At 32.7% G+C, this 12,254-nt stretch overlaps 1 protein-coding gene across 1 annotated transcript in view; it reads right to left on the bottom strand.

The window, feature by feature from the left end:
- Positions 1-12,254, bottom strand: part of LOC111711025 (zinc finger protein 26) — a 14,874-nt gene extending 2,620 nt beyond the window's left edge. Inside the window, exons 1-19 of the mRNA XM_023485250.1 lie at positions 12,193-12,254; positions 11,744-11,795; positions 11,086-11,236; positions 10,291-10,472; positions 10,165-10,240; positions 9,992-10,053; positions 9,711-9,776; positions 9,185-9,267; positions 8,870-9,011; positions 8,208-8,366; positions 7,843-7,911; positions 7,037-7,136; positions 5,885-5,989; positions 4,191-4,318; positions 3,811-3,890; positions 2,865-2,983; positions 2,223-2,351; positions 1,364-1,467; positions 819-877 (exon numbers count right to left, since the gene is read on the bottom strand). Coding sequence (XP_023341018.1) covers positions 819-877; positions 1,364-1,467; positions 2,223-2,351; positions 2,865-2,983; positions 3,811-3,890; positions 4,191-4,318; positions 5,885-5,989; positions 7,037-7,136; positions 7,843-7,911; positions 8,208-8,366; positions 8,870-9,011; positions 9,185-9,267; positions 9,711-9,776; positions 9,992-10,053; positions 10,165-10,240; positions 10,291-10,472; positions 11,086-11,236; positions 11,744-11,795; positions 12,193-12,254 — 1,928 coding nt within the window. The remainder of the gene's footprint in view (positions 1-818; positions 878-1,363; positions 1,468-2,222; positions 2,352-2,864; positions 2,984-3,810; positions 3,891-4,190; positions 4,319-5,884; positions 5,990-7,036; positions 7,137-7,842; positions 7,912-8,207; positions 8,367-8,869; positions 9,012-9,184; positions 9,268-9,710; positions 9,777-9,991; positions 10,054-10,164; positions 10,241-10,290; positions 10,473-11,085; positions 11,237-11,743; positions 11,796-12,192) is intronic.

Below are 12,254 nucleotides of genomic sequence, written 5' to 3'. Positions count from 1 at the left end.
TTTTTTTACCAAAAAAATCTGCTTCGAAGACAAGCTAGCTTGGTGTTCTAAACACCTACCTACGAGTCAAAAATCTCTAGATTCATGGATTCAGTTTTCATTGAAAATAAAAAAAATCTTTTGCAAACTATTAAAAAAAAATTGTTAAAGCTTTTTTACCTATAAGTCTGATAGGCTAGGTGTTTTAAACATTCAAGTCAGGTAAACGGCGGGAGTAACTTTTAGTAACCTTGGCAGTGTTGGGTTCCCAAGCTAGTACATTATAAAGGAATTGTAATTTAACTTAATAAATATAGTTTCTTGAAGAAAAAAAGAAAACTCTGTTAGCTTTATCTGATAATGAGTTTAATCGCACAACTTGTAGTTCTGTAAAGGATTAAAAATATCATAAAAAAGGGAATAGTCCCGAAAATTTATTAGATGTTCCAAACGGACAGAACAACCACCAACATGCATAGAACTCTCTACCCTCCTCATAACATACAATGAGTATTTGGCATCATATGAAAAAGCAAAGAAAATTATTTGAAACTTTTGTTTTATAGAAAAAATGTTGAGTCGTAAGATTAGAAACCTAAGATGGAATTTAAAGAATTTGAGCCCGCGGTTTAAATCTGCCAAAGCCCGGTTTAAATTAAGCGCCGGCTTAAATCTTGAAAAATTTGATACAATTTTAAGTGGAACCAACCATATTTAAGTCCGAGGCTTTAATTTAAACCGCCGCTCAAATTCTTTAAATTCGACCACTGATTTTATCGTAATCTACTCTTTGTACATGTTCATAACAAACCAATGTTACCAATATTATCCAATTTTACCTGTGTCTTCTCATTGTTGAAATAAATTTAAACTGTTTATCACACTCAGGACAAATTGCCTGAAAATTATTGGAATTGCAAAATTTGTATCTACAATGATTTTTATATACAATTTTACACTGTCAGTGTACACTGTAAACTGTTTAGTCCTCTCTAAATAAGGAATAATATAAAATTGATTGATAAATTTAAAGTCGTCTTAGACCTTAGAAATAGCTTGCAGCATGCGATTGGTTTTTATGAAACAATAACACAAAATACTCTTCATCCTTTCGACATTTTCGAAATGTGGTCTGCCATTTTTTTTGCACTCAAAAATGCTAGAGATAATAAAATTTTGTTTACATTTCAATTATTAAATAAAACAATGAAATTTTATAATTCTGAAAGAAATCGTTCATATCTCCGATACTTTAATAAGTATTGCTAAAATCAGGTGTCTTTAATGAATGTCACAAACTTTTTTCAAGGTCAAAGAAGACTTTGCAGTTATCAATATATCTGTACATTGCACATGTTAAAATATTTGCCATGAATTTATTTACCTTGGGGTTTTTATAGTTATGATGCACCACTAGAATATGTCTTTTCAAGTGTGAACTGTAGATAAATGAATTCTCACAAAACTTGCAGGAAAATCTTCGGATACCTTTTAAGAGGGAGGAATTATCAAAATCACATTATTCACAAAAAAAGATTTATGATTTTATGATTTTATGATTTATAATTTTCTCTTTCACCAACCAACAAACAAACAGTCAACTTTTATTCCGTAGATGTAAAGGACTAAGTCTAATACTGATAACTAATAAGAAAAAACAGGGTGTCCCATTTACAGTAGAGACACGACTTGTAGGTCGTCGTTAATCTATGAAATAAATTGAAGCATTCATTCGTCAATCTGCTTTCAAATGTATAATTTTTACATATTCTAAAAATTCCGCTAGTCATGGGATTTCCAAAATGTTGACTACCTTTTTTGTGTTCTTATTATTAAAAATCTTCAGATTTCGAAATTTTTTTGTTATTTTATAAAATGATATTTGAATAAATTCTTAACATCTTCTGTAATACTAAAGCACAAAAAAGGCAGACCACATTTTGGAATGCCAAGATCTGGGGTACTTAAGGAAAACTAATTCGAGAGTTTTGTTTCTAAAATTAGGTCGACAAATGTATGCCACCAATTATTACAATGATCAAAGACAATATTCTAGTTATCTCTCTACATTTTCGTGGGACACCCTGTATGTTCTTGATTAAACAATTTTATTTTATGTAATAAAATCATAAAAAATGTTTTAAAAAGAATCAAGAAAATGAAATGATTAATCACAGATATCACCCCCCTCCCCTCCCCTTCACCTTGTGTAATGAACATACAGTATAAAGAAAGGAATTTACCTTCATGAATTGTTTCCACGTGAACTTTGAGCGCATTTGCCGAGCAAAGTGTTTTCTCGCAAATATGGCATTGGAGACGGTCTGGTTTAATTCCTCGATGCATGTTCAAATGCTTTGAAATATTCTGCACTAAATAATAAATAAAAATAAACATGTGTTGATGATAATGATCAGCTCTACGACATATTCTGCTTTAAATAATAAATAAAAATAAACACGTGTTGATGTTTATGATCAGCTCTACGACAAGTAATCGACAATATTTTTTTTAATTGGTGCAAAAGGCGACAAAAACATAATTTTGAACTTTAATTTTTAAGTAAACAGGGCGAGTCAAAACTATTGTTGTTTTACACAACAGTATAAAAATGCAGGATCATATTCTTGGTTGAAAAATATTTGAAGAAAGTGAAAAAAAATTGCAAAAATAGTGTGTAACATTTAGTTGGGGATTTTTTTACGTACCAAAACATATTTATGCAGTTTCACATATCAATATATTTAAATCTAAAACAAGGAGCCTGCTAAACTTAAGGCAAAAAATAACACTATTACCAGTTTTTCTAACTAAACCTGTCTATCAAATATATATATAATAATAGTAAAGTAATAATAAACTTCAAACCTTGGAAACTTCCAAACCTGATTTTCCACATTCAGTGCATAGTCTATACTTCTTGTTCTCCCTAGCAGAACATATTGGGCAGAACTCTAGACCATCCAATCCATTGAACAGTGGAGGTTTACACCTATAGTGGAACCTGCAGTACATATTGATTTAATTGTGTGTACATAACTACTTGTGGAACATATTGGGCAGACCTCTAGACCATCCAATCCACTGAACAGTGGAGGTTTACACCTATAGTGGAACCTGCAGTACATATTGATTTACAGTGTGTGTACATAACTACTTATAAAACATGTTGGGAAATAGAAATTGAATATATTTATTTGAAATTGTCAAAAAGATTAACTACAATATTGTCAAATTAATTTAAACGCATAATAATTGGAATTTGAAAATAACTACAAGTAAAAGATAACAAATCAAATTAAATTAAGAAGCCAGATATCTGCAAAAGTTTTGTATCAACTGTTAACTTTGAATTGGCCACAGGCCTCCGCCGTTACCATTGGTTTGACTTTACCAACCTACTTGTACCTTAGCCCTGAGTAGTGGGTATACAGATTTTAAAACTGGAAAATGTTTCTTATCCTTCAGATTCAGGTTTAAAGGAGCATTAGGCAAACTCCAAATAGACTTTGACTTCATACTGACGTAACAGGGCTTTAAAGCTCTTCCAACTAGTTTTCTACAGGGTTACCCACAAAGAATGAAACTTCAGAGACAACTGCAAGGAATTTAAATTGTCTGTTTCCTAATAATCATTCTCTGCAACTGTAAATTTGATTCTTTCTTTAATAAATCATTTATTAAGCTATTAAAAAAAATACACTCGACAGAAGAGTTAACTTTAGCCTGGATAGTCATATTTTAAGTTTTAGGCCTTCTTTACAGTCTCATCTTTTATGGGTAATCCTGTAAATAATCAAGCGAAGCAAATTATTAAAAAAATGTACTCACCGTGCGTGGCATTTTCTTAAGGGACATCCCATAATTTCCTCGTCACTAAAGCGGTCTGAGCACAGAGCACACTGAGCGCTCTACATTCATGATTATTCTTTTCAAAACAAAACAGAAACAAAAATATTGAAGGGCATTCCATCCATTTTCATCAATATCTCATTTCACTATTTGAAAAGAGAATGTTTCTAGATTTTTTTGTCCCTGAATTTTGGGGATTTATTGTTTGGTGTGTAAAAAAAAATATGCAACAAGCATGCAATTTTTTATTTTTCGCTCAGAAATGTTAGACAAAATATATACTTAACCTAAAAACTGTGAAAGCACGGTGTTTATTCCATTTCTTTATTCTAAACTATATTTAAATAAAGAATGATTTCCTGTATTGGTTCCTGTTTACCATCTTTCGGGTTCCGTTTATCACTTGATTTATCTTTTCCAGCTGTCTTGTTAGTCAAGAATTCAGAATACTGAGCAGGATGAAATGCTTTTATGTGAGTTATCAATCCTAAAAAACAATCTGCCTATTATAGTATCAATTTAACTTTGAATAAGGAAGATTAAAAAGTTTAAAACAATTATTATTAAATTGTTACAAAATCCTTAAGTTCATTCATTCAACATCAATATTCATTCCCATCAATATTTCAACTTTAATTCAAACCTTTAAAGGGACCGTTCACTTATTTAGGTAATTTCGGTGTAAACTGAACAGCATATTAGCTGTTAACTGGTATTAGTCTTACTTTTCAAAGACAACTGTGGCCGGAGAAAAGGCCAATTTTTCGTTCAGAATTCGAGCGCAAAGGGACGGTCCCTTTCTCTATACACTATTTGATGTTTTTTTTCGATGTTCTGAATTAAAAAAATTTCTAATATAAAATTAAACTGTAGTATCTAAAAACCAATTGTAAATGTCATAATTTTAAAATTTTTTTTACTTTCTATTTTCTAACATAACATTTTTAGCGCACTGAACATTTTGTATTGCTTCTCCGTAAAATGCTGAATAGAACTCAGCATAAAAAGTGAAAGGTTGCGCGCATATGGGAAAGGGATTATAAATTATCATTGGGTAGTTGATAATAAATTAGACAACTGATTGAAGGGTGTCTTCATCCGGGGGGGGGGGGGTAGAACTAGGATTTTAGACCTTTCTGGCAATAACAGATATCGGTTGATAAACTGACAGAGCTGACAGAAACTATTTCACATTGCTCACAAATGCATCATTGCAAGAAAGATGTATATTTTATTTACATCGAACGCGGAGTTGAGTCTAAGAACCAAAATTGCGTAATGATTAATTGATTGTCACGTTTTAATATGAAAACGTAAATTTAAACTTAAATATCAAAAGTTTTCATATTTTAGTATATAACAGCTAACACACAATGACATTGAAATATGATAAATTAAATTTTTTGTTTTGACTGTTGTTGCTGAAAAAAACGTCTAGTTTAGTGTTTCAGACAAAGGAACCGTCCCATTGCGCTCGAATTCTGAACGAAAAATCGGCTTTTTCTCCGGCCACAGTTGTCTTTAAAAAGTAAGACTAATACCAGTTAACAGTTAATAGGCTGTTTAGTTTACCATGAAATTACCCAAATAAGTAAACGGTCCCTTTAAATGACCTTTATTCAGCCTTTAAATGGACTTTTGACGTAATAACAAGTGACATTTTATTTGAAGAGTAATAACGAAAAATAACGATGCTATTTACACCTACATTTAAGTAACAGTGAGGAAGATATCGTTAAAATCAAGTGTTGCATTCTCTTGATTTTTTCATACTGAGAAACCAAAGTTTAAAATAGTCAATTTTAAGTTTGAAATAAAATGATATCTCGATCATAGTTTATCAGACAAAGAGGTTTAAAGGGTACCGATGATAATCGGACATGATATCCTTTACATGGAGGGTCACTTGAAATTACCCCTTCAAGCTTTCTTAAATAAACAACAACATTTTTGTCCTCTGGACTTCCCGGAAAACTTTTTGACATGTTGAAAAAAAAATTTTTTAAGAAGGGTAAAATGTTTTAAAAATATATTCCTTTCACACCAAGAATACCTTTAGTGGATCCAACTTTAGTTGAGATTATAGCAGAGCACTGTAAACAACAAGCTTTCTCGGAGGAGACAGGTTTAAAGAACTTCCAGGCAACAGATCTCTTCTCTAATACAAGTTCAGATTAATTATTTATTTATTTATAATAACGCGTCTACATTTTCAACCTTAAAAGCAACAGATACCCAGTACCACCCTTACGTCCGACAAAATACTATCATGTGGCATCCTTGCGTACTGTATGTGATATGCAGTACTATGACCAAAGAAATAGTGGGATTTAGTAGAGAGTGAGAAATGGACTGTAAGCAAAAGCATTGTAAAATGGTTTATGCCTGGGCGAGTGGGAAGCATACAGTGCAGTAGTCCTGAATATTATTGTCAGGGGCAGATACAGGGGGCAGTGCCCCCCCCAGACCTGTAAAGGTGGGAGCCCCCCCCCCCGTAGAACTCAGAGCGTTCACACTTATCAAATCTTAAACTGGAGAGTGAAGAACATAAAAAAAACTAGTTTGCTTAATTATAAGTGACAACATTGTTCTGCAATTTCCTTGACTGTAGTCGTGTTGTCTGTCTGTACCAAATGAGTGTGTGTAAGGTTTACCGAACTTGTCTGCAAAGCAGTGCGATTGGCTTTCTCATGCCAGACCAGCGCCATTTCCTTTCCCTTTATTCCTATTACCTGCCTTTTATCAGAATGGCATGTCCTATTCAAAACGATACCCTTTAAATATTTATCTAAATAAAAATAAGGAAGATATGCCATTCTATAAGTTATGTCTCCAGTTCGTTAAAGTTTAGAATAGGACATAATTTCATTTTTCAATTGATATAAAAAATAAAATTCATTTTATAAAAGCATAGCGGGTCCGTCCTGGAGAACGATTTTTGGAGCCCCCCCCCCCTCCTCCCTACTATCAATTTTGTAAATTTATTTTTTTATTATTGAGGGTTAGGTTAGATCAATTTCTGGGCCTTGCGCTGCTGCGGCTAGGACAGGCTAGGGGGCCGGGTGCCGGCCACATGATCAATTATACAAATGTACAAAATTGATAGGAGGGGGGGGGGAGGGGGTCCAAAAATCGTTTTCTAGAAAATTACCAGCATAGCTCTTCAAAGATGCGAAGTGCAAAATATTCACGTTTACTATGTTACCTGTATTTCGCAAAGTGTGCTGAGGTTGAGCCAAAAACTCTGCTTTACTAGAGTCCTGTTTTCTCTTCAGCTCTTCATAAGATGAATTCAAGACTGGATGCTGAAAACACAAATTATACTTTTAAACAATAAATACTTCTTGCTTTTGTAAAAATGATTTGTTTAATACAAGACAACATTTAAACAACAATTTGAAACAAACTTAATTGATTTCTTAATTTCCAAGTCAGATCTGCTTGTCTTAATCTTGGGATTGGAGAATATTCTTTAAAAGATTTAAATTTGAAAATAACAGAATACTGCGTAACTGTGAAGAAAGCTCAAATGAATTTTTTTCAATCTTTTAGCAGTGCCTAGGATCCATTTCATTTTGATGCGTACCCGGATCCGCCCTGAAAAAATTGGATTTAAGATTCACTGATTTCTTAAACAAAAAAAAGAATTTTAAAATCATTTTTCTTCTTTTTTTCCACTTACTTTTAAGCTAAAACTTAATAAAACATTTAGAGGTAAGGACATTTATAAAAATCTTTCTTTGTAAAAAGTTCAGAATTTGATTAAGAGAAAAGAATCTTAGTTTTTAGTTGATATTTTGCCCCTTAGTTCCGAATCCGTAGATCCAGAAATTTTTTCGGATCTGATTCAAGAAACGTAAAATTGCGGATCCATCCGATGGATCCGGATCCATCCGATGGATCCGGATCCTAAATACTGCCTTTTAGGTAAAGATAAGATTTTTAAGTATTTTGAACTTTGTGAACTGGCAAAAACGATTCAGAATTTGATAATTATTAATCAATGTTTTCCTTAGATTTGAGATGAACCACTAAAGATTTAGAGCTAGCATTCTTAGCTGACAGTTTAGCTTCACACTCCTTACACAGCAATTTGTAAATTTTCTGTTCACGTAAAGGAACCTGTTACATGCACGTTCTACAACCTTACCATTTAAACATGAGCCATTGTTTTCCTCTGTGAAAGTTGAAATTTAAGTTATAGAACCTTGACACGATTTGAACGGCTATTTAGAACTATGAAATGAAAGAAAGAACTATTTTATAAGAAGGCATAGTATCACAGTTCTAAATAATATGAAGGGGTGGGGGGGGGGGTATTTTCAATGAACAATGTCAAGAAATTCTCTCTTTAAATTTTGTATTCATAAATTTTCCTTGCAGCTAACATAGTTGTTTTCGACTTGCGTAAAGAAATCCCAAATAACAGATTTCCTGATTTTCTTTTTCTCTTTCATTAGAGTTGGCTGGTGAGGGGGTTCACCAACCTCTTCATAATCATCAGCATTATCATTATCGTCATAGGCTTCACCAGTCTTAACAAAACAAGAATTAAGGACCTTGTCCAATATTGGGGTATATATATTATGAAAATGATAGCACTCAAAACTTATGAACCAGTACACACGTTTGTATAGAGAATATGAGAATAAGAGCTTGATATGAGAATTAGAGCTTAATATAAAAAATGTTGACCAAATCAAAAACTAAAGTTAGACAAGGTGTTCGTCATTGTGTTATAGTTTAATTCTTTTATTTAAGTTCATGTAAAGAAATTATCCATCAACAAAGAAATTCAGAGTGGGGGGGGAAGGTTGGAGGGGGTTTCAGCGCTAATAGTTCATAATAATTTAAAATTCGATGGTGGTGATGCACCAAACCTCCTAATAATATTTTTTTTGTCAATCCTAGGTTCTCTAAGAAAAAACAATGTGAAATGAAATTTTAGTTGCGTTTGGTTTAAAAATTGTGCCAATATTTAATAAAAATTACTAAAACAAAACTGTTAAAAAGTTAAATGTTTTATAAATTCCTGTACTTGGTCCAAAAACAACGCAGGATCGTTTTCAGGATCACGAAACTGATTGCCCTCGCTGTTCTTAGGAACAGACAATGCTGTTTCCATTTTAATGCTGCTCCTGCTCCTGCTTGGTTTCATCTCCTGTTCTTCAGGACACAAACTGGAATCAGCAATTCAAATATTTTTTCAATTTTATTTAACAAATCAAATCACAAAAAACTGAAAATAATCGATAAATACGATATCTACAGCTCTTAAAATCAATTTGTGGAATTCAACTTCAGATAAGAAGAGTAAGGAGTAAGATTAAAGATTAAAAATTTGATTTGGTTCCTGAGTAATTGGTTGATTGAAAATTTAATTGAAGATTTATCGTGCATAGGAAGCAGAATAATATCATGCAGCTCCAGATTTATCTAAAGAAATTAAAAAATTTATTTTATAGGAAATACCCCCCCCCCCCCCCCCCAATCCCCAGTATTAGAAAGCAAACAAAACTTTATCTTTGAAAATGAATGTTTGCATAAACGAAGATAAAAACAGGACTGTATTTTGCAAAAAAAATTGAGAACAAATACCCGGTCTTATATCTTTCCATTTTTTGTACAAATTATGAAAGATTAATTATCACATTTTGAGTATCTAAAAAAATATGTTATTATTCAACCTACAGACAAAATACAATGAAAATAGGGTTGAGCTCCCCCACTTGCCCTGGTCTATATGGGATCTAGTAGTTCAGTCCTGGCCTGAATTTTAAGGATTCAGTGTATATGCCAGGGGATGAATAAAAGGGATGCTTGACTGACAGAATGCGGTACACACCTCCGCTAGGTTTAAAAAAAAATATGTAGTTTACCTTATCTAACATGACTGGGAAAAGAAGATTTAAGAACATGGGGTTCAGAGACATTTTCTCTTTGTCCTATAAAAAGATTAAAAAAATTAAGAGAAAACCCTAGCAAAAATAAGCTTAATTACAAATAAATTAAAGAAACAAATTAAAAAAAGAAAATGTAAAAATTATTAACTCTCTGAGATTCTGAAATATCAATGTACAGTGTACAATGTGACACTTGAACACAGACAAGTGCAAGTATGTAAATAACTGTAAATTTCAACCAATAAACAAACCTTTACCTTGCAAATTAGTTTAACTGTTTGAAATGTTCCATTCTTCCATTGATCCTCTAGCAGCATACCTGAAAATGACTTTTATATCGAATATCCAAAATTGTAAAAATTTTCTCGATAAAAAAGGTAAAAATATAAATTCTTGACTTTCAAATAAGAATTATATTTGATTTCTTTACCTAAACTGATTTTACTCCGAAATCTAACAACTTCGGCGGACGATAAATCCTCCATTTTTAATCTGAAAATATTCATCTCATTCCTCCCATATTATTCATCATACCAGGGCCTCCCATTCCGCCCACACTTCCTCCACCTCCTCCCATTCCCATCCCCCCGCCTCCCATACTACCCATGCCCCCCATTCCCATGCTGGTCATCCCTCCAGGCATCGAGTTAGGAATTGGTCCTCCGATATTTGAGGTTGTCCTCTCTAGGTATGCTAAAGGACCTTGCAAGGATTGGCCTCCACCGTACATCTGAGGTCCTAGAGATAAAAAATTAATTAGATTACATTCGCGTGAATTTAATTTGCATATTCACTTTCTGAGTTTTATAATAGATAATCTTAAAAATGAAAATTAAAGAATAGAGAGTAACAAAAGAACCCGTGTCAAGTAAGACATTTTGTAATATCTCTTTCAATATTAATAGCAGCCGGTTCTATTTTTGAATGTAGACTCATATAATTTGTTAGGAGCAGGATATGAAGTCAGATTGTCGATATCTCTNGGAGGTCACTTTTCAGAGGTTCCAAGACTCCGGAAAGAGATATCGACAATCTGACTTCATATCCTGCTCCTAACAAATTATATGAGTCTACATTCAAAAATAGAACCGGCTGCTATTAATATTGAAAGAGATATTACAAAATGTCTTACTTGACACGGGTTCTTTGCAACACATTCTTTCTTAGTTGTTGTCTTTTCTCATCTTCAAGTAAAAAAATCATAGAATGTTACAAAAGGATATTAATGTGGAAGAAAAATTCAATATATTTTTAAAATTTTTTTTCTAAACTAGAATCAATTAGTTAGAAAGAATGCATTTTTTAATTAAAATTCAATTTATAAATTCATTACACTGCACTGATAATCCACCTGGCATTCTGTTGAAGCCCCCTGGACCAAAGGATGAATGAGGAGCCCCAGGAAGTCCCTGAGGAGGTATCCCTGGACCACCAGGAGGTCCCAACTGAAGCATTCCAGGTCCACCTTGGGGTCTCACAGAGGAACTAGACGGCTGGACTCCCTGCCACAATATAAAGCATCATTAGTTGCTAAATATCAACATTATCAAACATTACAATTGTTATTATTATTATTATTATTATTATTGGAAGAAAAAAAGAAGAAGACAAATTATTCAATGAAATAGGGGTCAACGTTCCTCGCCACCAAAGTGCATTTTGGGCAAGAAGATCTGCTTTGCCCCAGGAAGGAGACTAAACCTGGCGGTCTGCCCGAAATATATATTTATTAGTTTTAAAGAGGACTTGGCGTTTATTTCAATGGAATAAGATCTATAAATTAAAGACCGCTGTCGGGTGAGCACTCAAGGTTAAAGTTTTTAGAAGAAAAAGGATTAAATCAAGGTTTATACTTAAGTCCTACTTAAAGAAACTCCTAACATTAAAAATTGGCCCCGTTCCGGTCCGCAGCAAATATTAAACGTAAATTAAACCGAAACCCTTATTAAACGTTTGTCAACATTCAACAAACTGTTCACTGTTAAAATGTTAAAAAATGCGAAATAAACCTGCACATCTGCCAACATATTCTGCCACTGAACCAGTTTATCATAGTGCTTCCTGAACATTTAAATAGAAATACAAACAATCAATTAATTCAACAGTAAATAAATAAATCAATCAATCATGTAACAAACAGTAATCAATACATCAATTAATCAAATATCAAATAAACCAATCAACTAATCAAACAGTAAATCAATCGTTTAATTACAAAAGCCAACACGTCAAAACAAATATTTGCACCCATTTGATCCGACCGAAAAACTGGAGAAAATGATTACAAAAGAAACTAATAACTTGCCTCAAACCTTAATTTTTTATCACTTATTGTTTTAACCTATTGTTGAAGACCTTTCATATGTCAACCTATGTGATAAATTTCAATAATCAAATCAACTTCATTTCCATTCTAACCAAGTTTCTTCTTTAAAAATTTGGTTAAAATAATCCTCACCTGATGAGTTCATCTTTTCTGACCAGCTCAGCTTTTAGTTCTGTAGTATCTTCCTGTAACAT

Source organism: Eurytemora carolleeae, unplaced genomic scaffold (genome assembly GCF_000591075.1).
Source record: "Eurytemora carolleeae unplaced genomic scaffold, Eaff_2.0 scaffold1117, whole genome shotgun sequence".
NCBI lineage: Eukaryota > Metazoa > Arthropoda > Copepoda > Calanoida > Temoridae > Eurytemora > Eurytemora carolleeae.
Note: the sequence above shows the minus strand (reverse complement) of the source record. Positions and strands in the feature narration are given on the sequence as shown.